This window comes from Aythya ferina (assembly GCF_964211825.1).
Source record: "Aythya ferina genome assembly, chromosome: 5".
NCBI classification, from domain to species: domain Eukaryota; kingdom Metazoa; phylum Chordata; class Aves; order Anseriformes; family Anatidae; genus Aythya; species Aythya ferina.
The window spans coordinates 1873538-1899309 of record NC_140301.1 but is presented as its reverse complement, the minus strand read 5'-3'; the positions used below and the strand labels follow the sequence as shown (position 1 = coordinate 1899309).

Genomic DNA, 25772 nt, shown 5'->3' with positions numbered 1-25772 from the left:
GGCAGTACAGTGCAGTGTGTTCTTTTTTTCTGTTGGACATTTATCATGTACTTTTTTTTTTTTCCACCACGGATTTGAAATCTTAAATGGATTTGAGAAAAAGTGTTTAGTGCCTGAGGAACACTGTAAATGAATCCTGAACTTAGAACAAACATGGATTCAAAGCTGTCTAAATATTCCTATCAAGAGAAGGAAAAGTGAGGAAAAAAATAACACAGCACATTCAACTTAATTCTACAGGAAATTTTCTAAGGATTGCACTTGGGGGTATTTTGCTGGCAGTAACTGAAGAAAACTTACTAGATAGATATAGTCATTGATAATATCCAAAAGAACTAAGTAGCTGGTAAGGTTATTACTCGTCTTACAACTGTATTGGGAGAACAACATTTGGGATGTACTTTGAATGAAAATCGCGAACGCATTGTTTTAAAAGCCTTAATATTAACTGATTGTACACCCATAATCTACACAAGAGCAAAGGGTAGCAGATGGCAGCAAGTACCTTAGGGTAAATAAAGAAGGACTGTAATAAACTAAAGAACTGTATAAGGATGGATGCAAGTAGTTATGAAAACTTCATTTTCTATATTCTAAATCTGCCTATATAATAAAACTGTGGCTGCCTTGAAAATAAAGACCTCATTAAGTAAGTAAAGAAAAGCAGCTGTAAATATGCATATAAAGTTAACATATATGTTGAGATTTTTATTTTCAAATTGAATGATTTGGGTAATTTTAGATTAAGTTGTGTTTACTTGGATTTGTGATCTTAGTTGTGATACTATTATAAATAAATTTATTTTTATCCCCAAATCTTCGCCCTTACTTCTTAAGTGATTTGGGTTCCTAGAACTTGTTTTCCTTTTTTCATCCTCCTGCCAATTTTGCAATGCTTTTTTAATTCCTTATTTCTGTTTATTCCTCAAGACTCCTACGGTGAGTATTTTAGTAACAGTTAACTGGGGTTAGTCACATCAGTCTTGGTAACCAGATCTCTCTATGTGCTGCTCCCAGGGAAGTGTGATACTGCTGCTTATGGAGTGTCGGGAGGTCCTCTCCAGGCACCTGAGGAGAACCAGGTAAAAACTGTTGCCTGTTCAAATGTGTGCTTAATGAGTAATTTAAGAATACTTTGCAGCAATGTTTGTATTACCTCTTTGGATAGTCCTTCAAGTCCATTCAACCTTCCAGTTGTGAAATGGTTATTTGCCTGCAATCTTGTGTTTGCTTGTTTGGCTTCAAGGTTTGACTTGGACTACTGCTTTTCTCTATTTTTTGTTTCAGTTTGCTTGTTTACTTTTACAGTTGTCGAGTTTATTTTACACTATTTTTGTGGGGGTTATTACTCTTACAATAGAGCACCTGGGGAAGTGGGGAAGGTGCTGTATAAACCTGTGAAGAATACCACTGTTCTTTTCATAGGCAACTGCTGGCATATTATTCCAGAGGGATTTCTGCTCATTTTTTAAAAGCAAAGGTAATACCAGTGCTATTTCAGGGTTGAACACTGGACACTTGTAATGTGCAATGGGCTTAGGGATATGGTTTAGTGGAGGGCTGTTAGCGTTAGGTTGGAGGTTGGACTCGATGACCTTGAGGTCTCTTCCAACCTAGGAAATTCTGTGATTCTGTGAAAAGAGATAGGGACAGCATCTGTTTTATGATGGATTGTAGTTGTAGCATCAGGTGTTCAGCCTTTGACTGGAGGTAGGAGGAAAGGAAGGAAAATGCACAAGTTGCAGAGGTTCAACAGCTATATGAATATCAGCACATGCCTGATAAAACATAACATAAAACATAACATAAAAAATAAAACATACAAACATAAACTAGACTTAGCAAGTATAATCTGGCTGATCAACTTTTTCTTCATCTTCTTTTTCATATTTTTTGCACCTCCATTCCAACTGGGTAACTGCCCCTCTCCTAGAGCAAATGTTAAAACATCAATATTTACCATTGTGCTTTGCTCTTTCAGCTTCAAGCTCCAAGGAATATTTGTGATAGCAGAGAAAAAATAATCTTGTTTGTTCTCTGACTTCCAAGTCTTATAGTCTCTTTCTCCATAGAAGAGAAAACTCTAGATCACTTCAAAGATGCATCCATCATGTTAATACCACTTCATACAAAGATGATAAAACATTGACTCTGACACTATAGTCTCTCTTTTGCCATATGCTGTAAGATACTCAAACTTTTCTGTTAGATCAAAGAACTAAAGAGAGAGCTGGTAACATAAACTAATTTGGGAGTGATACGCAAAATTTTTAGCAAATTAACACTCATTAAACCCAGTTTCTTGAAGGTTTTGGAAGGCAGAAATGAGCTCTGGACTGGAAACAAACCCCCTTGTTATCCCATGGTAACATTTCCCCTAATGAAAAGGAGAAAAGCTATGGCAATGAGAGTAGAGAACCCTTTCCATCAGCTTTGTTGAATACTAAATAGACAAAACAGTAATACTTAATAGATCAAAACAGTAGGATGGCCTGCTTGCCTAGGCACAATATACACAGATTGGAAAAAGGGAGAATGTGAAGTCAAAGTACTTTGATATAATTTGGACTTTACTTTTTTAGAATAGGGAAGTAAGAGTGATGAGAAAAGATAAATGCTGGGAATTTGAAATGATTTACTGATACTGTTTTTGTAGTATGTTTTTTTTTTTTTTCCTTCCCTGTGTGATCTCTATAGCAAAGCATATGAATACAGTATCATGTAGAGGAAAGTAAAAATTCAGGTGATTCATTTTGCTAGCATGATGATTATCTTTCTTTCTTGATCTCTTAATTAAAACAAGCTGGTTCCAAGTGGCTGCTGAATCTGACTAGGTATGTTCAGCATAAATACTTCTACCACAAGATCTTTTTTGGCAAGTTGCTGCCCATAGGAAATCTTGTATTTGCAATGCTTGATTAATACTTTTCAGCTATTTAGAAAGGCACTTTCAGCATCCAGTTTGGGTGGTAAGATAACATATGTTTACAGTGCATGTGTGAGTTCTGAGCGCTACTTAAACGAATGAATGCATGAACAGGCTATTTGTGAGGTTGTGTATCAGTTGTACTTGTGGAGTGTTTTGGGGATCCAGACTGATTCCTCATAGCATGAAATTAATGCTATTCTTCAAAGTCAATGTGTGTATGCTGACTTAGACTAGGTGAGAACTGATGTCCGTTAGTAGCAGGCATTGGCACGCAAGTTTGCACATTATTCCAGTATTTTCATGGAAGCATTTGGCTCTGGATTTGGCTCTGGAGTAAGAACTGCACACACTGATCTTCAGACTCGGGGAAGCAGCAGGAGCTTTCAACTGTGGTTTGTCACTGGTTATTCAAGATGATTAGGAGACGTATTTGGAACTATTTTTAGTATCTCCTCTTAGTGAGCATTTCCATAGAATTCAGAGTTTAAGTGATAAAGTCTTACATTTCTCTCTACAGCTAAACAGTGTCTAGGAGAATATAGGAAATGATACATTAATGGTAAATAGCAAAAATATGATACACAGAGAACCGTTAATAATGCTGAAGATACACATATAATTTTTGGTGGATTGTTTTGAATTGAAATGAGCACTATTTTGTCAATGTCATTTGACATTGCAAAACATTCACAGCTGGTATGAGAATCACTGTCATATATGAAAACAGACGATCTATCTGTTTTCAGAAAACAAACAGGTCTTCTTGAGGTTAATTGTTAGCATGGCAGCTCTGGAGGAAGCATTGAAGATACGGGAAAATAAGACACTGAGACTTTGACTGTAACAATGAGAGAAGTTTAGGGAAGTTTTAGGGAACTACATTAGACAAAATTACAGGCTGAGGCTTACTGTATTGTTTGTGTGTGCTGACAAGAGTTTTCATGCTCCTGCCTGGCTGAGAGGTGGCAAACCTGCAGCCATTGTGCTTGATTTTGTGCTTGTGGTTTGGGGACCGGATTTACTCAACTGTAGACTTAACCAAGTTATTGTCTTTAGCCAAGCATTTTTATGTCCCAAAAGGCTGAGGCATGAAGAGCCCTTTGAATTTAGATCAACAATCAGACTTACCTTTTGTGGATAAATGAGGGAACAAGAGATTGCTGGATAGCTATGGACTTGGGTTATAGGGCACCCAGGCTTAACTGTCAGAAGAGGTGGTGGTAAGAAAGTTTCAGTATTTTAAAAACTTTGTGTACTACTACTTACAGAAAGTCAGTACCTCCAACATGAATACAGCCGACCAAGGATGTCAGTAGAGTTTAAAGGATGGACTTAATCTCCTATTTCTGTCTTCAGATCTGACCAAAGTCAACACCTTCTAAGCAGTGGGTTTGTTTCCTTGGAATCACTCTTTCTTTTAAAAGCCAAAAACATCCACTTACATCTGTCTTTTTGTAAGTACTAGGTATATGTTGTTTTCATATTGTAGGAGGGGAAATATATATATTTAACTGGAAAGTTCTGTCCTATCAGATATGTGCTTCAAATAGATGTATTTAATTGGAAGTAATATGCTATGATGAAAAATGTACTTCTGTGAGGTTATGAGAAGTTTACAGGTGCTCTATCAACAAAGATCCCCTTCTGAGACTATGCATAATGAGACTGAACTCTGGTGAAGTAGTTACTTCCAACTGACACTGCAAAGCTAACTTTAATCAATAAACAAAAAATACATTGCTTTGCTGTTTCAGAATGTAGCTATCAATGACATTGCCAAGCCTCATGTTCTATGCTTTTAAGTATGTTCATGATAAAAGTGGGGTGCATAGGAAGAGAATTCAAGAAACACTCCAGCAAATCAGTAGAGAATACAGTTATTCAAAAACCTTAATGATCACCTCCTGAGCTATTGTATTAGCACAACTATTTTGTATTCCATTTTTAAAAAGTTATTCTGACTTGAGTCTGTGTAAAATATTTGATGGTTATTTGAACAATAGATTAAATGTGAGAAGCTACATTCTGCTTTTTGGTCTGTGTTAAAAACAGAAGCAGCATTGAAGGTATTCTGGGTAGCACAGTGATAAAACTATGTTCGAAGCCTTTCAGTTCAGTGTCTTGTTGACAGGCCTTTAAGACTGTGGTTGGATGAAGTGCACTTTAATGTGATCTTCTTTCTGCCAGTGAACAGTCAGTTTGGGTCAGTATGCCTGTGCATATACACACACATTATATCTATATATAGATATAGATAAAATATACCTTTGTGTGTGTATGTATATAAATTAAAGTTATAAGCAAAAATGTGGTGCATTCTCTGGATGTGTAACCTTGAAATCTGAATGAATCCCTTGCTCTGTATCTCCAGCTGAGTATCCAGTGCTACTCAGTAGAGTAGCAACAGCTACTTTATTTCCACTTTTGCAACTGCCTCTTGGTCAATGTATATAAAAGACTCAGTCATGGCTGTTGACTGATTAACTTCTTTTTAGTAAAGACGATGAGGGCAGTACAACTAAGACCTGATGTTGGTGGATTAAATGCCTCAGTTTAAATTTCAGGTGTTACAAAAAGATGAAACCAAAATACTTATCTCCCTCATAGCAAAAGAGGACAATATTCTACAAAAGAGAAGCCCAGAGAAGCACAGGAAGGACCAGGCAGGTGAGGAGACTCCAAGAGGACTCCTGAGTCCTCTTGTTCAAGTTGTAGCCGGGAATGAACAGGTGTGGTCTTGGTACTCCAGGCTCTTGAATACTTCTATCCTTGTGAAAATATATAAACAAATAAATGAATGAAGCTGTAGAACCTGGATCTCTTCTGAAGACTGTACAGCCTAGTTCCAGAGGGACCTAGGGAATCTCTGACACAGACTAGACCCTATTATCTTCTCTCCACAGACATCCAGGTGTTCTACTGCACATGTGTGCTCTTGTGGGCACCACAGCTCCCTTCCTCTGTGTTGCTGTTGTCTTGCCCCATGTGCAGCTGTTGTGAGAAGACACACAGTGGAATTTCTTTAGCCTTTAGAAACCACAGTAGGGGATACCCTTGTGAACAGTGATGAATTATAGCTGAGGAGATAGAGGAAAATAAATGCATATTGTCCATAAATATTTTAAGAAGTACAGTAGGAGGATTGCTTAGGGTTCCTTGAAATTTTCTTTATCTGTTATTTGTCAGTATATCCTTAGCAGATAGTAGATAGGTTACAGGTAACTGAAAAGAAAAAGTCATCAAAATATATTGGGAGCAGTTCTGTGGCAGCTGGAGGAAGAGGGGGCTGACTTGGTCGATCTTTCTGGTATTTTGTTATCTGACCATACATAAGTGAAGAGGAATAAATCACCACTGCTTTCCAAATGGTTTGGGGAATATTCTTTTTTTTTTTTTTTTTTTTTTTTCCCCTTAAGTGCTAGCTTTCCATCTTTGAAACTATTTTTTTCTTATAAACTATTGCAAAGGCAGATCTGGGAATGTTTTTATTCTTTGAGGCAACTGATGACTGAATAATGCTTTAAAACATTCTGAAAAGTGAAGATAGGTTGTTCTTTTTCACTCACTACAGTGATTATTTGTCCTTTTCAGTGTGAGGCATCGCTGCTCTATGTATGTAATTTCTGTGTAGCTAAAAAGAAAGTGACAATGAGGCAGTTCATAACATAGTGCCATATGTAGCAAAAGATGGTTGTGTCCTTCAGTTATGCTCATTCAACTGTTTTTTTTTTTTTTTGTTTTGTTTGTTTGTTTTTTTGTTTTTTTCTCTTCCAAGAGAAGAGGCATGCAGAAGAAAATGTGTTTTGAGACCATATGGCTGCATCTCCATGCCCTGAAGCCTTGGTGTCTTTACTGAAAGGAGGCTTATCATGATACTCTGTACGAGTTCTGTGTTTTTTCTGTCTCATCGTGCAGTTTCCTCCTCATTCATCTGGTCTTCAGGAGATTCTTACTTGCCTGTGAAAAAGAACTCAAGTTGGTCAGTGGCTAAACTTGGGAATGATTATAGAGGTTACGCATGCTGTGTACTGAGCCTTCTCCCATTGGGATGCTTAACATGTTCCAGCATGCAGGAGGATTGGCTCGCATGTATAGCAAAATGCCTCCTTGTGGGAAACCTCCTGTTTTCTCCACAGCGTGAAGTTTTGCCCAGCTGTGGTACCTTGACACTCATTACTGACGTTCTTTAAGTGTTCTAATTTTAGTGTGAGTCTGTAGCCAAACAGGCCTGAGGGACCTCTGAAGGCAGTCAGAGTGCAGGTGTAAAGTTGGTCTTTATTGGCTGTAGCTGCTTCTGTTGTTGGCTGTGCATTTTCTTTGAGAAGCTAGTATAACTACATATAGCAGAAGGTTGCACACATATAATTAACATGCCACATGACATTAACCAGTCATTAAGAACAATACTGTCAGCTGGTCCTGAATGTGAAGCCAGTCTGCAATAGACGATTTGACACACAACTGGCTCCAAAGGAGGTTATGACTGTTTCTTAAACTAACAAACAGATGTAAAAGTCCAAACGAATAATAAAAGAGGTGGAATTTATGTACAAGTAAAGCAGCTCGAAATAAAGAGGACAGTAATCCTAGTGTTCTGATTTCTCTCATCAGACTGTTTCTTCCTTTCTGCATCCCAATCTTAGCTGACATGAAGTGATATGGCATTGTATTCAAACCTCCTTAAAGGTAGGGAGTGAAGGCAGAGTGAGTTCTTACTTTTTGCTGCTACCTTTGGCTGAAGCCATTTTATCTAAGTCTGTGGTAACCAGGGAACAGTGCAGTGAAAAAAAAAAAAAAAAAAAGAAAAGTTGTAAGAACTAGAAACAACCAGAATGAAGGTGCACTCATTGAACCAAACCCAACATGGCAGGATTTCTTGTCTGTTCTCCTATCAGAAGAGGGGAAAACTACTTGGAAATCTTGGTGTTGACATAGATTGAGCAAAAAGGCAAATACTTTTGTCCAGAGAATGTTAAAAATATGAAAATAGGGAGTGATAAGGGATGAAATGTAATAGTTGATTTTAAGAAGCTAACCTACTGCTGCTTTCTTTTTACCTGTGGTGGAAGGAGTGCCAGGAAGTAGGTTGTGCTCCATGCTTTATTCTGCTTGCCTTGGCAGGATTTGGCATAGACACAGCCCACATCTGTGGGGTGTGTGGTAGCCAGTTCCTGAGGGAACCGGAACTTGGGGTGGATCAGCCCAACAGCTGCTGCTGGGAAAGCTGCCTGAGCAGTACTGGTGTTGGCACAGCTCTCTGAAGCAGTCTGCTGGTGTCTAAGGTCTTCATCTCAAGATACCAGCAGTAATGGAAGGGCAGAGGGGTCCAGGAAGGCTGGGCGCTCTTCAAGAGGGAAGTCTTAATGGCGCAGGAACTGTTCCCACGTGCCCAAAGACGAGCTGGCGGGGAAGAAGACCGGCCTGGCTCAACAGAGAATTGTGGCTTGATCTTAGGAGGAAAAAGAGGGTTTATAAGCTTTGGAAAAGTGGGCAGGCCACTAAGGAGGACTTTAAAGAAGTAGCGAGGCTGTGCAGGGACAAAATTAGGAAGGCCAAAGCTCATCTGGAGCTCAATCTGGCTACTGCCGTTAAAGATAACAAAAAACGTTTCTATAAATACATCAACACAAAAAGGAGGACTAAGGAGAATCTCCATCCTTTACTGGATGCGGGGGGAAACTTAGTTACAAGAGATGAGGAAGAGGTGGAGGTGCTTAATGCCTTCTTTGCCTCAGTCTTTAGCGGCAATACCGGATGTTCTCTGGATACCCAGTACCCTGAGCTGGTGGAAGGGGATGGGGAGCAGGATGTGGCCCTCATTATCCATGAAGAACTGGTTGGTGACCTACTACGGCACTTAGATGTGCACAAGTCGATGGGGCCAGATGGGATCCACCCAAGGGTACTGAGGGAACTGGCAGAGGAGCTGGCCAAGCCACTGTCCATCATTTATCAACAGTCCTGGCTATCGGGGGAGGTCCCAATCGACTGGCGGCTAGCAAACGTGACGCCCATCTACAAGAAGGGCCGGAGGGCAGACCCAGGAAACTACAGGCCTGTCAGTTTGACCTCAGTGCCAGGAAAGCTCATGGAGCAGATCCTCCTGAGAGTCATCATGCAGCACTTGAAGGGGAAGCAGGCGATCAGGCCCAGTCAGCATGGCTTTATGAAAGGCAGGTCATGCCTGACGAACCTGATCTCCTTCTATGACAGAGTGACGCGCTGGGTGGATGAGGGAAAGGCTGTGGATGTGGTCTACCTTGACTTCAGCAAGGCTTTTGACACCGTCTCCCACAGCATTCTCCTCAAGAAACTGGCTGCTCTTGGCTTGGACTGGCGCACGCTTCGTTGGGTTAGAAACTGGCTGGATAGCCGGGCCCAAAGAGTCGTGGTGAATGGAGCCAAGTCCAGTTGGAGGCCAGTCACTAGTGGCGTCCCCCAGGGCTCGGTGCTGGGGCCGGTCCTCTTTAATATCTTCATCGATGATCTGGACGAGGGCATCGAGTGCACCCTCAGTAAGTTCGCAGATGACACCAAGTTAGGTGCGTGTGTCGATCTGCTTGAGGGTAGGAAAGCTCTGCAGGAAGATCTGGATAGGCTGGACCGATGGGCTGAGGTCAACTGCATGAAGTTTAACAAGGCCAAGTGCCGGGTCCTGCACCTGGGGTGCAATAACCCCAAGCAGAGCTACAGGCTGGGAGAGGAATGGTTGGAAAGCTGCCAGGCAGAGAAGGACCTGGGAGTGATGGTGGACAGTCGGCTGAATATGAGCCAGCAGTGTGCTCAGGTGGCCAAGAAGGCCAACGGCATCCTGGCTTGTATTAGGAACAGCGTGACCAGCAGGGCTAGGGAGGTGATCGTCCCCCTGTACTCAGCTCTGGTGAGGCCGCACCTCGAGTACTCTGTTCAGTTTTGGGCCCCTCGCTACAAGAAGGACATCGAGGTGCTTGAGCGGGTGCAGAGAAGGGCGACGAAGCTGGTGAGGGGCCTGGAGAACAAGTCCTACGAGGAGCGGCTGAGGGAGCTGGGCTTGTTCAGCCTGGAGAAGAGGAGGCTCAGGGGCGACCTTATCGCTCTTTTTAGGTACCTCAAGGGAGGCTGTAGCGAGGTGGGGGTTGGCCTGTTCTCCCACGTGCCTGGTGACAGGACGAGAGGGAATGGGCTTAAGTTGAGCCAGGGGAGTTTTAGGCTAGATGTTAGGAAGAACTTCTTCACTGAAAGGGTTGTGAGGCACTGGAACAGGCTGCCCAGGGAAGTGGTGGAGTCACCATCCTTGGAAGTCTTCAAAAGACGTTTAGATGTAGAGCTTAGGGATATGGTTTAGTGGAGGGCTGTTAGCGTTAGGTTGGAGGTTGGACTCGATGACCTTGAGGTCTCTTCCAACCTAGAAAATTCTGTGAATGTTGTTGCTGCTTGTCTGTCAGAGGTGGCAGGAGTAGCAGGCATTCTCCCGTGCAGAACAGCATTATACAACTTTTTCAGACCACCACAAAGCCTTTTTTACCATCAGTGCTAGCCAAATGAGTCTGAAGCACTGGCTGCTCAGCTGTAATTTGCACATACAGAATTAGGAACACTAGTATCTGGTACCAGGCTGTATGTGATACGCATTGTTTTTTTTGATCCTTACATTTTGAGAAAACATAAACAGGGGAGTAAGTGAGCATTATTAACAGCACAGCTCTATGGTGATTGTCTGTATTTTGAAACTGGCATTCTTTTCCTGTGTGATAAACCTCCAAGATGGCTGTACCTCCATGGAAGTACATGCCCCAGTTGGAATTTTTCATAGCCCTGACTCTGTTCTCATTTCTAGTGCAGGCAGGTCAGTGCCAAAGTTCAGAAGCTATAGAACTGAATGACCTTACTTCCAGTTGGTTGCAGAGCCAGCATACATTTCTGTGTTCACCTTTCAGATTATGGAAAACGAAAACTACTAACTCCCTCTTTGTGAGTGCTTTCTATCTTGTTTATATGTTCATGCTCCTGACTGGGGAAGGGGGTGGGGAGGACATAGCAAGACAATGCTGGACTGTAGACCTGCTGCTTAACTTTTAATTTGCTGTTTGATTTGTCACTCAGTTTGTAAAGGAGAACATGCCGATAGTGTGTAAGCCAGTACTTGGCTTCTCTAGGGAAGCCGTGAACCAAAGTCATGGAACTTGTGCAGCTTGTATTGTTAATACCCAAGGAACTGGCATCACCTCTGGATTGCTGGGCATGATGCATGCAGAACTGCATAGCACTGCCCCCCCTTTCCTCCCATGTGCTTTGGCTGCGGAAGGGCTTTTAACAAGTCTGGGGAAGATTGGTACTTGGCAGACACTTGGAAAGATCAGGCCTGGGTTAATGAGAACAGTGAAACTACTACTTAATTTCTAAGCTGATTTCCCTGGAGACAGCTAGACAGTAATAGTGTTTGGACTTTTTTATTCAATAAAAGTTTGAGTTATAAATATTCTCCATTTGTTTTCTATTTACAGTTGTAAAATATTTTAGGATAGCCTACCCATCACCTATCATTCAACACCTCTATAAATGCCATGAAAACATAATTGTAAAATAAAAATGTCTATTTTCAGCCCACAAACCCAATTTCCACACACTCACAAAATAAAATCAAAGGGACAGAAAGGAGGGGAGAGAAGGAACTGGGAAGGAGAGGGAGATAGGAAATACAGTACAGCAGGCAACAATGCAGTATTTGCTACACAGTAGCAAGAGAAATGGGTAAAAAAATTTAGTCTGCTATGATGACAAGCTTTTCAAGACATTTGTTATAGACCAGCGCTGTCCAGTGCATTTCTGTAGGACAAGTTGAAATCCAAATTCATTTTCATTGTTTTCCTGCAATTCCAGGCAACGCTTGGATTTTCGGTTCTGGATTGGACCTCCCTTTAAAGATGGAGAGAAAAAATAAATGTTTAGATTGTGATGGCGTAGCATTGCTACCATATAATAATATAGAGAACGTTCCAGTGTCCATCTATTGAAGTTCACCATTACTGTGAAAAAGTACTGTTAGAGACATGATAGGCACTAGGTTGGATTTGTAGTGAAGGTTCCTTCTGTCACAGGCTGGTTTAATCCTTAATGCAGTTTAGAATAGTTTCAATTGCTTGGTTAGCATTTCAGCAAGTGGGGTGTCTAGAATCAAGCTGCGTTTCTGGCTGTGCTCTTTAACATAGGCCATAGCTTTCCTTGTTGTTTCACTTACCTAGCTTAGAGGCTATGCTGCACCTCTGAAACACGGGAAAAAGAAATACAAAACAGAATGAATACCTTGGCCAGGGATGTCCCATAGGATAAAATGCAAAAAATAATTTATTCCTTGAATTCTGAAACGAACATTCTGTAATCTTACGTTGTTAATCCTCAATATATACGCTTCATTCAGCCATCAGCTTAATACTGCCGTGCTGAAGGCCCTTCTGTATCTTCACTGCAGCAAATCCTAAGTCATTGAGGTTATCACACGATTAACTATAGACCTAAAGAACAATTAAATAATCAGATAGATGACTAAATTACATTTTTTCCTTTTAATTCTGGCTTTTTATTGAGAGTTTAATCCTCTCTCCTATGTAAGAATGATAACTTGTACACATTGTCTGGGAACCTTCTTCCAAGGTACACAGCATAGAATAATTTACACAGTAGTCTGAAAGGCTGTCTGTCTCTAGAGGATGTTGGATGTCCATAATAGAGAATTACTGGCTTAATCTGCACATCAGAGAATGGAGTCTAAGTCAGCACAACCACATTAGTACAGCTGGAGTATAGAAAGAGCAACCGCACATTTAAATTGCGTATTTGTACAATGGGGAGTAATAGTTGCTATCAAAAAAAAAAAAAAAAATCCTCCCAAAACCACTATAGCTTACCAGTTTGTTTCAGGTCCGTGTTACAGAAAGTCAGAAGTGTGACAGATGGCTATCATAATCACAAGGATATTTGCATAAATCTCATAGAAGTGCTGAGTTTGCTCTTCAGAGAAGGCTGTTTTTCAGGCAAGGGTACCTCATTCCATTCAGCACAGCCTCTGCTTCATTCAGCCAGGTGACAAGGGGGAGTCTCTCCTCTCCTCCTGTCACCCAGTCATACTTAGTAAGTACTTTTTTTGAGAAGTGACATCTAGAAACATTTTGGGATTTGACTAGCTAATGAAACACTGAATTAGGTTTGAAAACTGTAAGGTTTAAATATCTCTTTGGATAGGAGACTGTTTCCAGAATAATCCACAGAATTCAAAACATGAGGCTCACATAAATTCTCCTTGGTAGGCCTACTAGATATGATTTTCACCAACTACTTTACTAGACAGCCAGGCATACACTAGGCGTTTTAATATACCTCTCCAACAAAATGCTGAGTGAACTGTATTTTTCCACTGCTGTATAAGTATTATTGATATCCATATTAATAATGGTACTTAAATGTGGGTGTATGGTGACAGCATAAACTCTAAGCTATCTATAAGAACTGTAACTGTCTGACACACAGAAAATTCATTTGAAGTAGCTATGACAGGAAATTAGTCAAAGCTTTATTATATGCTATTTGTTCACTTATCCTCCCCCCCAAGTTACTGTGGCCTGCTAAAGCTCACTGAAGTTGGTGAGAGTTTTTTTTAAACAAAATCAGTGAGCTTTGAATGAGGGCCTATGAATACAAAACTCAACATAATGAATATTTTCTATTTGACAAAAATAAACTTTTTCAGATCAACTTCTTGATCTTCCAACTGGTGCTGGAGTTGCTCGTGTTTCTGTCATTGAACTTAATTAGTTCTGTATCTGTCTCGAGCATTTGCATGTATCAGTTAGGCATTTTTTTCAGTGTTGGTGTCTAGGACATCTTCAGTTTAGATCTTGAACAGAAAAAGCAAGAGGAAAAAGGTTGGCCCAGAAAACCAACCAGCTATGCGAGAGTGTAGTTCAGGCCCTTCTTTGCCCAATTTTTGCATCTGAGATATGAATGTAGGTGTGGTACTTCTAGGCCTTGCCTGTCCTTTCTAACTCATTTGCATTAAGTGAAGGATCAGAATTCATTCTCTCCATTTTATGGAAAGCATGACAGCTAAAATGCAAGTGTTCCTTGGTAGACCTCTTCTTGCTTCTCCTGTCTGCCCAAATGCTGTGAAATGAACTCTGTGGTGTCCATCCTGAGAATTTTATGCTTATGACAAGAGATTACTAGATGCTCAGGTCTGGCCTGTGGAGTTATTTGTCTCTTCAGCAGCTGGACTGGGGCATCTGCTTAGTTTGCTGGCTGCATTTTGTGAATCCTGTTCTGTGGTACCTATTTCTTTTCTCACCAAGGACTGTTTGTGGGACTTGGTCACCTAATTACTGCTCTGCTACCTAGAGCAAACTGTAGCACAGTCTTAAATAATGCCTTGCTGAGTTGAAATGTCTTTCAGTCCTTCTAGCTAAATCCTACTTGTTTCAATGGTCAAGGGTTTCTGTTACTTGAACAGGCCCAAATGGCTTCCACACCTGTTGAGGCTTTCAGGAGATAGGAAGAATGCTCACAGTGGAGACAGATGTTTTTTCCTCTGTTCTAAATCATGGAGAGCACACCTTGCTATTACAGTGAATGCATACATGTGAAGAACTAGTGGCAGCTACAGAAAGAGAGTATAAACCACTCCCAAGGACACCCCTTCCTTTTCCTGATTCAGCTTCTTTTTAACAGAAACAAGTGACTTAGAACAGAAAAAAGGCAGAGAAAGCTCTTTTTGGTAAACTGTAAAGCACTCTGTACTGCCTACTGAAAATCACTCTGCTGAGTACATTGAAGGCTTCTGTATGGAACACAAAAGAGACACCAATGTTAAGTAGTGGAGACAGCAGAGATGCTTTTAGGAAGATGATTATTATTTTCTTTTTTTACGAAAGAGAAACATAAAAGCTACAGTCCTCTTAGAAGTGGAACAACTCAGCTTAGGAGAGATGTGAGGTCTGTGCAAGAACCACGGCTTAATCCCACAGAGAGGGTGCAGTCTACACAGCTTTGGTTCCTTTCAGTAAGCATATAAATGAAATAATTGCTCTGAAGTACAGGGAGAAGGGTTTGTATAGCACATACAAACGTTAGATTATTTAATTTTCTTGTGTTCATTTTTTCCTTCATATGCTTAATGCAAGTCTGTTGTAGTGGTATTATTTTAGTATTTCTAGGGTGATGACAGTGCACTCACTATATGTTGCAAGGCCTGAATTAGCTGTATAATTCATTAAAGCACAAGAATGGAATAACTCCACTTCAAAGCAAGTAACATGCGATACTCACTGAAAGCTAATACTACATTTTGCAGCTCTGGCTTAGCCTCCAAATTACAGCATCACTGAATAGTTTCTGCAGTCTGTCAGCATCATGTGCATTTAGAATCCTAGAACCATATATAGATAAAGGTGTTCTTTAATTCTTTATTTATAGCTATTTTAGTAAAATGCATGTAAAACTTGACAGTCGTATTTACTGCTCAGCAAAACAGTCTATTGTAATACTACACTTCAGGCTAACTGAATGTGAAAGGTGAATTGTCTGCCTGTCTGGTTCCCTCTTACCATCCTAGTTAAGACTTCTATTTTCCAATTTAAAGGCAAAAATTTGGTAGCCTAGGGTAATGTATTTTACAATGATTCATAGCATATGATTCTATAGGCTGAAACAAATTACAGAGGAATTCTTCCCAGTTGAACAGAATTAGGATTAGCATCATTGATGATGAGGGACAGCACAAAAGCAGTAGAAGTTTCAAGTGAATAAATAAATTCAGGTCAACTATTTTATAAAAACATACTGAGTGTGACAGCATTACTAAGTCTGACTGAAAATTTGATGGGTGTTGTGGTGCGGGTTGAAACAATTTGAGAAGTACAAATGCTCTTAACTCCTGGTACCATTAGACTTTATAAAAATGATTTAGTGGTTTATAAGCGTACTTGTATATGCTATTTCAAGTCATCCATCTTTTTATGGGCAATAGCTATTAGAATATGTGGTAACTCAGGCTCACAGAACAGTGGCACACAGTAATACTTCTGACTTCCTTTCAAATTATTGTACTTTCTGCAGGTCTGCCATACCTAAGCTATTTCCTTTTAAGTCTTTCACTGAAGCAGAATTTAGCCAATACTACAGCATCTAACAATGCCTTGTGATGTACTTGCAAACTCTAACATTGTGCAGTACAAGGATGTTTGGTAGGCAGTCTCATGTGTACTACTATGCAACTACTAACATGCTTTTAGAAAGAGCATCATGTTGCAAGTATATGCTTTTATATTCTTGGTTACAACTGGAGTGATAACAACCTGTACAAAGTAATTATTCTTTATTGAACTGTACTGTGGGTTTTGTTTTGGTTTCTTGTGTGGTCATGGATGCAGCATTCCCAAACCTTCCCCTTCCCATACTTGTTCTGCAGAACAGCAGGGTGGGACAGGTCTCTCTGGAGTGTTGGTCCTTGCAGAACCAAGCTTAGTTGAAAGCTTTCATAAAGTTTCACTAACAGGCTTGCTATCCAGAGGGCTACAAATGGGACAGAACATCAGTACAGCTTGCTTTGCAAATACTAGTTATGTTAAATGCAGTTTCTTTACTGGAAACATCTGTACAGTGTACATGTACCATCTAACTGGGAACTCCTGCCCCATCATACTATTGCTACTGCAGAATTGGTGCTATGTACCATGTCACAGTCCTTAAACTTCCTTCAAAAGCAGAGAAACCCTTCTCTGACTTTATAACACCAACAACAAAAAAAAAGGTTGCATTAGGAAATTTCTGTAACATATCCCTTGTCAAAAAGTACTGATAGCTCACACTAGTTATTTGGCCTAAAAGCTCCCCTTATGCTTATTTATTGTTCATACTACACAACAGGCTCCTTTAATCAGGTGACGTTTTTACTGATCAGTGTAAAATTGTTCTGATTTCTGGCTGTATTTAATAGTTTACCATTCTATTAACTAAATTGCTTCAGTAAGAATTCTCCACCGTCAGGACCAAATAATTTTCTGTTTCTCTGAAGTCAGTTTGCCAAAGCTGTGTTTTGATGTATGAACAGCAAAACGCATGGCAGAAAAGGCCAGAGATCCTGTGTCATGGTTTGAATATTTTTAAAGGAAGGATTTGAATGTGGATATGTGGCATCATTAAAGTGGAATAAGTAATTCACAGCAGCTAATTGACTTTGTCAATTCAGTCAATGTTTGTACTTGGCACAGCTGCCAGCTGCCAGACGTGACCTATGCTGCTCAGGTTGTTAAAGTAGGTGTGATGGGTTCTGTAAGCCGCAAGTTGCTGTATTGGGTTTCAAATTTTCAGGAAAAAGAAAATTGACAGGGAAAACAGGGAAGTGAGGGAAAACAGGGAAGTGACGGTGTTGCTTTAAACTGAAACAGGGTTCTATAGCCTAGAAATACTCTTGGGCATGCAACTTATACAGGATTTCGTTACCTGTAGAAATGAGGGGTATTAAATGAATGCTGCAGGTTGTCAGCAGTCCTGAAAATGAACTGATAGCTCTTTTTACCAATTTACTATAAGGTTATACCCACTTCTTTTTTGTTCATCACATTAAAGCTCATAGTATTGTACTTTAAAAAAAAAAAAAAAAAAAAAATCTCTGCTCTTACCAGCTTGCCTAACCATGTCTATTTCTGAAAAAAAAGTGTTAGAAAGTTAATAAGGGATGTGTGTGTCCATGTACATGCATAGGTATTTACAAGGTATATTCAGTCTTGTATCATATATTCCATACAGATAATTGTATTCATTAGTCTCTAGTTCTCTACTTGTACCTTAATCAGCTTCCTCAGATATTTACATGTTCATTCTACCTTTGAGGTGGAAACTGTGATCTTTACTACTACTTTGATACATTTGAATCAAAGAACGATTCAGTGATGAGGTGTATATAAAATAGACCTTCACAACACATCATCTTATCATTTGCTTCCCCAGAACATTGGGGTAAATTTTCAGTGACTGTGTGCCAAATATAATCCCCTCAAAAAAACCTGCTGGATCTTTAGAAGTCATTCATCTTTTTTATGGTCACTTCAGTATGGATCATGCTGAAGTAAGAAAGAGATCATAGGAGAACGTCAGTAATTGATTCCATGCAGCACTTGATTTTGCCAATCTATTGCCAATCTAATGGAAATACTGGATGATGATAGTGAGCTTATAAATTCTTATTTACAGTTACATATAGAGTATAAGTGTATATATAATGCTAATATAAAGGTAAAGCTTAATTCCTTCTGAATCTAAAGCAGTATGACAAATTTTTCAATTCTTTGGCAGCAGGTGCTCTGTAAGTAAAGCAAATGCTCTAATAAGATGCTATACTGTTTCTTGTTCAGGTCTTTCAAAATTAATTTTAACTATTTAAATTAAAATATTCCTTAGCAAAGAATACTGTTAGCTGTTGCTCTTCTTCAAAGAGACTTGGTTTCATTTACATTTGCCATGACTACTGTGAAAATTAGGTGTGCTTAACTGCTATTATGTGTATGAAATACTGTATACAGAAATGTTACATATTACAAAGGTATTGTCTGTCAGCTATTTATGTCACTATTTACAATTAGGCAAATGAGAATCTTTACCAGATACTGTTTTTAAATGTGAATTTATTTTTTCAGTCCTAATCAAAATTATTGTTGCATATAATCTCATAAATTTAGGTGGAGTTGTAACAGGGATTGTCCAAGCATTTTTTAAATGAAAAATATTTTTTTCCTCCTCCTCCAGCACTCAGGCTTTGTGTACCACTCTCCTCATACTCAGGCAGCCATCCGAGCACTGATCTTAGATCTGCTTATTGGTACCCAAGGAGTAAATACTGTGAAGTATCCTCTAACAATGGAATTAGATGCATCATTCAACAGGTACAACAATTTAATCGATTTACATCACATTTTGTCACATTTTACTACTGAGACTTCTAGCTGTTCAGATTTCATATAATCATAAATGCTAAATTTTCATACTGCTGTAATAAATCTTTACTACTGCAGTTGTAACACATCAAATGATGCAGCTTTATCTGCACATCCAAACTGGTTTTTAGTAACCAATGGACTGTGCAATCATTTATTGTTTTTGTTTAATCTAGATAGGCTACATGAACATAAAACACTCTAGATCAGCTATTTAAATGTGTATTAAATCTACAGGATGTGGAAACGCACAATCCTGTTAATTAAAGTATTTAAATAAGAGCAATTAAATCTGGCAGTAGGAAATGTCTTACAGTGTCTTACAGAGAATGTAATTGGAATGGAAAACAAATTACAGAATAACAGCATAAAAATCAGAAACAGAATGTATGGATTTAAGCCTGTCAGTAATATTTTGCATGCATATATCTAGCTTCATCACACCAGATTACAAAGATCCATTGTTAATAACAAGATTAAGAAAATAATAACTCACAGATAAATACATCCACACCTTGACTGAAATGCAAAGAAGCTCTTTAGGATACGATAACTCAAAATGCATTTCACTACAGAAAATGGTGATAAAACTAAGAAAATTGAAGCAGGCGTTGGAGTAGAATATATTATACAGACTGAAAAGACCATTAGGGATTTTTCAGAAAGTAAAAATGAATCCTTTTTGTATCAGTAGTAGAGGGAAAATGTTTCTGACATTCCAGGAAAAACATTGGCAGAAACAGATAATATAGGTTATCATTGATTAATCAATATGTTCCCATTTAAAAAATAAAAATGAGGAATTTAAAATGAGAATCTTTCATCCATATCTAAGCCTGACAATTACAGCTAGATGTAGAATTTGTAGATGAAAATGTTGTCTGAAAATATTGACAGTAAATCCAGACGATGATGTACTTGCATTGATGATCTTCTGATAGCTAGGATTACCTAATAAGAGTGGAGAAAAGGAAAAGCTAGCTTTATGCTATGCAGTTGATAATGATGAGCATCACTTTTCTGAATTCAGCTGCTGTCCTGTGTAACAAGTTAAAATTCATTTAGCAATAAATTGGATACCTTTTGAGAACTAACAGTCATAAAAGTCGAACTCTGTAAGTTCCAGGAATGCATGATGGTGAGATAGATGATTCACAAATTGACAGCTACTGACTGGTAAGGAATTAAAAATATACTAAAATGAAATAAAAATAGGATTCTGTATGTAAACAAAAAATAGTGGAATCTGACTTATGTGATGGAAGTATGAATATCTGTGGGAAACTGGTAAATGAATGCTTTTCTAAGGGAAACTGATTGCTAGAGTTAGTAATATGCAACAACTGCTGTGATTTCTCCAGGTACAGGAAATCTATTGAATTAATTGTCGGTGTTCAATGACTGACAAGATTTTTTTTTAATGGGCTGGGTTACTTTTAAGCATACTGATGAAAGAACGTTTTATAGGCATGCTGAGCTGATCATTTGGACAAAATACATCTTGGCCTTCACAAAGGGAGTGCATTAGGGGTCAGGAAGTGACTCCTCATGGTGTTACAGTGAACTGATGACTCTGAATAGTTTGTGAAACAGCAAGCATTTACCACTGTTGAAGGCAGTCTACTAGACAAGGTAATTAATCTAGTTACTTATTTTTACAGTATGCAATATGGCAAATTGCATATTCCTAGGTCTTACCTTTTTGATTGGTTTTGAAGAATTCATCACTTGTGTACGTGTTGCTTTCTAAGGTTCTTTCTCCATCGCTAATCTGTGGAAAGCGTTTGTTAACATCCCTTTCCTCCCCATTTTTGAGTGTGTATGAGATGCAGTATGAGAAATGCTAATGAAAATCCTTTCACAGCATGCAACTGAAGGTCATGTGTAAGAGCCTGGTTCCTTCTCTTTTTCTCCTTATGAATGAAAATATTGTTCTAACGTAGCATACCAAAAATGAATTTCCAGATGAAAAGTGCACATTATTACTGCCAACCTTAGCAGAGGGAGATATCTAGTTACTCATATTCAACCTAATGAGAAACTCCTTTCAACACTATTAGAAACCCCAAGATTTTTATCTTTTTCCTAAGAGAAGATAATTATCCTTGGACATTTTAACAGATTGCCAGTGTTTTAGGGTTTTTAAACTAGAACAAATATGCATTCCTATTGCTTTATGAGATGTAATTCTTAATAAAATGTAACTCTTCTAGAAAACAAAAATACTGAATGATGTTTTATTTTCTTGGGGGGTGGAAGAGGTGTGTTTTTACTAACCAAGGTTTTGTAATCTGAATGCTCAATATGAGGGCTTACTAACCCATTTTTACCCAGAAACAGAATGATTTGCATTGTCATTATATGCTTACAATTAAACCAATGGCTAGAAACCAAGAAATAAATTGAGTGCCAACTGATGAAAAATAAGAAATAAACTTTCACTAGTATTTCCATTGATGCACGTATTCTAACAAGGAAGTTTAGGTTGGGCTCTTTGGAACTCTGGTCACAATACCTGGGTATAGAAAATAACTTTTTTCTTAGTGCCCACAGAAAGCTGTAAGGTGATAAGAACTGATATTGGGAAAGGAATTTCCTTGCAGCTGCAGTGCAGATCTTGCACAGTATACTCAGACAATAATGAAAATAAACTATTTTGTGTGTTGTATTAGGTATTGTCACTGTCAGATTCACGGTACCAGACTTGGTGGCCTGATCATCTCACAAAGTAACAAGCAATATATTCTTGTCACATACATCGTCATTTCATCCTAATTTAATTGCCTTCCAAGTGAAAATTCTTCTAAAATATTTTCTATATTTTCATCTTTAATTGGATTGTAGGATGTTATTTGGTAACCAAATATTGTTTATGTACATAGTTCTCTTGCTTCTTTTGGAATTAAAGATGCAACTTCTACTCATTTGATCAGGGCAGAGTTGGGGTTCTTTTGTTCTGTCAGTTTTTTTTTCTTCCTAACTGAGAAATTTGAAAAATAGATGTATGCTAAAGGTAAAAAACTTCATCCATCTATCTGAAAGCTGACAAAAGCAGAACCCAAGAAGTGATTGGCTCAGTAAAACAAAGGAAGAACCAAGATCAGTGCTCAGATCTCCTGAAATCCAGCCACTTCATATGGTAAGTGTTAGTTATCCGTTAAATTATAGAAAGCATAATGGGTCTGACCATTCTTTTGTATGTCTGCTATGTACCTTGTTGGCAGCAGCTGTCTTTGGCAATTTTTAGAGAAATCCTATCTGCACATCAGAAATTTTGGAATATCGGGTAGAACTAGAACAAGTAATTTATTTGTAAATAAAGGTGGTGTTGAAAACTTAATATGCTAAGATATGCAAATATGGTATATATTTTCAAGGAAAAACGTGGTATGCATTAACTTCCTTTTAAATTAATTCAGCAAAAGTGTCTTTAGAGTTTAAATGCAGTCCTCAGGAGAGTAAATACTGCATAATACGATATACTGAAAAAGGCTTGAAATGCACCCGCTAAAAGCTCCTTTTACTGCTGTAGTCACACAAAAACTAGCTGGCAAGTTCTGCACCTGATTTGCAATGAGTAAAACTTGCTAATGGAAAATTACTCCAAATAGAAGACTAAACTTATGCAAGAAAACATTTGGGTTGCCATTAACTACATCAATAACTGCAAGCAAATTTAACACCATTATTCAAATGCAATACTATATAGTAATACGTGTATAGAGGTTTTTTTTTTTGTATGTGAATTATTTGCTTATACATTTTTGTATTTTAAGTTGAAGTCAAGTACTCAAAATAGAGAATTCTTTCAGATTTTTATGTTTCCAAATCCATTCTGCATAAATGGGACTAAAAGAGTTTGTAGGCTTATAACAAGACATAGTTCAAGCAGTCTAAAAACCAAATATTTTAATATACTTGTTTTTAAAAGGAAGTATTTAGTATGAAAATAATATTGGTTAAGTTGCACATGAATTTGAGCTAAAGCAAAAAGAACATAAAAACATTTAATACCATTTTCTCATGTCTAAACAGTGCAACAGTAGAGGTACCTTGTCCTTCAGCTGTAACACCTTGTACAGATGGTAATACTTAAACTGGGTAACATGAAAGCGTTAAGTAAAGTATTACATGGAGGTGAGCTAGGGTAATATTTGAAGACAGGCAAAGAGCAGCTAAGAGTAGGAAAAAAGTGCAGTTGATGTACTGGTCCCATAAACTAACACAGCACTGGACATATGGAAGTGCTCTTCTGCGGCTGAGGTTTAAATTTGAGCACTTGAAAACAGAGGTTATTTAAAATCAGACAGCCTCAATAAAAATACAGGGTTTAACATAGTTTGTTGGCTCAATTGACTGAATAATTAGGTTCTGTTTTTCTTTGTTTCTCCTGCAGTATCAAAATCTGTTTTATTTTTTTTTAAATAGGATCACAGTCACTTTTTGTTCTGATCTGCCAGGCAGATAGCACTGTGTAATTGTATAGCTGTATGGCAATACAACATGTCTTATACTGCAAATACAAACTGAGCGTATTTGCATCCTTTGAGGTTCAGAATAAATTCAAATTCTTGATAAATTAATGATGCTGTTTTTCTATCCCATGGTTCTCATAATGGAAAAAATGGAAGAAGTTCATAGGGATAATTGTTCCCTTAGACACAGCTCCTACTGAAGTTAACTTGCTGTACACAGATGTCCTTGGCTAATGTATGTATTGGGAGTGGACATTACAAAGAAACTGTCTGTTGTTTAATGGTGCTAACCCCTGGTTCTGAACTATGTGCACTCAGCAAGGGGCATATGAAAGTGGTACAGAGAATCTCTACTGGGTTCCCAAGCCTCCAGTTTAATCCTGCCACACCATCTGTATTCTGCATTGTTTGGGATATGGCTGTGGGTAATTTCACAGAAATTTCACAGAATTTTCTAGGTTGGAAGAGACCTCAAGGTCATCGAGTCCAACCTCCAACCTAACGCTAACAGCCCTCCACTAAACCATATCCCTAAGCTCTACATCTAAGCGTCTTTTGAAGACTTCCAGGGATGGTGACTCCACCACTTCCCTGGGCAGCCTGTTCCAACGCCTCACAACCCTTTCAGTGAAGAAGCTCTTCCTAACATCTAACCTAAAACTCCCCTGGCTCAACTTAAGCCCATTCCCCCTCGTCCTGTCACCAGGCACATGGGAGAACAGGCCAACCCCCACCTCGCTACAGCCTCCCTTGAGGTACCTAAAAAGAGCGATAAGGTCACCCCTGAGCCTCCTCTTCTCCAGGCTGAACAAGCCCAGCTCCCTCAGCCGCTCCTCGTAGGACTTGTTCTCCAGGCCCCTCACCAGCTTTGTCGCCCTTCTCTGCACCCGCTCAAGCACCTCGATGTCCTTCTTGTAGCGAGGGGCCCAAAACTGAACACAGTACTCGAGGTGCGGCCTCACCAGAGCTGAGTACAGGGGGACGATCACCTCCCTAGCCCTGCTGGTCACACTGTTCCTGATACAAGCCAGGATGCCGTTGGCCTTCTTGGCCACCTGAGCACACTGCTGGCTCATTTTCAGACGACTATCCACCATCACTCCCAGGTCCTTCTCTGCCTGGCAGCTTTCCAACCATTCCTCTCCCAGCCTGTAGCTCTGCTTGGGGTTATTGCGCCCCAGGTGCAGGACCCGGCACTTGGCCTTGTTGAACTTCATGCAGTTGACCTCAGCCCATCGGTGCAGCCTATCCAGATCCTCCTGCAGAGCCTTCCTACCCTCAAGCAGATCAACACACGCACCTAGCTTGGTGTCATCTGCAAACTTACTGAGGGTGCACTCGATGCCCTCGTCCAGATCATCGATGAAGATATTAAAGGTTCTAGCTAGCAATAGTATCGCACATCTTTAAATTTTGTGACATAAAGGGATGTGAGAATAATTCAGAACGGCTACCTGGCAAAAGCCAAAAATCTGTGGGATGAACATAATGTAAACATGTTCAGTAATTTTCAGATACATTCTTTCTTTATACAGCTACAGAGAGTATCTATTTAAGCTATATAATATCTATCTATTATCTTTTTATTATCTATTTAAATATGATACAAATGACCATGCTTTATCTGTGGAATGTTATAACAATTGAGTAAATTCATTTGCTCCCTTCTGTCTCCAACTTACCTTCCAAAGCAATTCCTACTATGATATGTGGGAAATGACACATACAGTAACCACAGTTGTCAGCAACAAATTTCATTTACAGCTTCTCAAGACAGCATAAACTACTGCCTCTGAACACTTCCAAATGGGAAGAATCCTCCATCACTGACTAGCATTACACTTCTCCATAACACATAAAAGCAGTGTTAACATCCCAGGCAGGTGCAACTCCTAGGCTAGTGGATACAGATACAAGACAGTGCTGAGCAAGTGCTGTGCACAGGTTCTCCCTCTGATGAGGTCTAAGGTGAGTGCTCTTCCATATAGATACATTCTCTGCTTACGTTTTTGTGGCAACCATACTGGAAGCTAAATTAAATTAACAGAGCCTGCTGTACTGAAAAAAAAATCACCATGGAACAGCCTTAAAACGATTCACCTCTTAGGTTTTTCCTTCTGCATCATGTCCTTTCTCATAGTTTTTTTTTGTAGAACCCTTACCTGATACGTATCTCACAACAGCAACTAGTAATGACAGCATAGCTAACCTGGTCAAAAGCATAAGAAACAGTCATATCCCTATCCAACTAGATATGAACATGCAATTCATTAAGACACTACAAGACAAAGAGTAACTGTGGAAAAACTTATTCCTCGCGCCTTTGTTGTGCTGTCAGAGGGGCCCTAGTGTGCCATAAGCATACTTTCTAAATCGCCTACGTATAGAACTGCTGTCGGCCAGGTGATG

At 39.1% G+C, this 25772-nt stretch overlaps 1 protein-coding gene and 1 long non-coding RNA gene across 13 annotated transcripts in view; one reads left to right on the top strand and one right to left on the bottom strand.

Moving 5' to 3' along the window:
* LOC311437055 overlaps positions 1–23779 on the top strand; it is a 118290-nt gene extending 94511 nt beyond the window's left edge. For 2 of the 3 annotated variants that reach the window (XR_014693253.1, XR_014693254.1), the window contains 2 exons: positions 1018–1082; positions 18701–18916. This is a non-coding gene — a long non-coding RNA (uncharacterized lncRNA). Of the gene's footprint in view, positions 1–1017; positions 1083–18700; positions 18917–20355 lie in introns of those variants that run through there. The other variant, XR_014693252.1, reaches the window with a different exon arrangement.
* Positions 11343–25772, bottom strand: part of GALNT18 (polypeptide N-acetylgalactosaminyltransferase 18) — a 246548-nt gene continuing 232118 nt past the window's right edge. For 5 of the 10 annotated variants that reach the window (XM_084519778.1, XM_084519780.1, XM_084519785.1 and 2 more), the window contains 2 exons: positions 20587–20659; positions 18563–19839 (listed from right to left, as the gene is read on the bottom strand). In XM_084519778.1, coding sequence (XP_084375904.1) covers positions 19709–19839; positions 20587–20659 — 204 coding nt within the window. In that variant the 3' untranslated portion in view covers positions 18563–19708. Of the gene's footprint in view, positions 11825–18562; positions 19840–20586; positions 20660–25772 lie in introns of those variants that run through there. The other 5 variants (XM_084519781.1, XM_084519782.1, XM_084519786.1 and 2 more) reach the window with 3 other exon arrangements.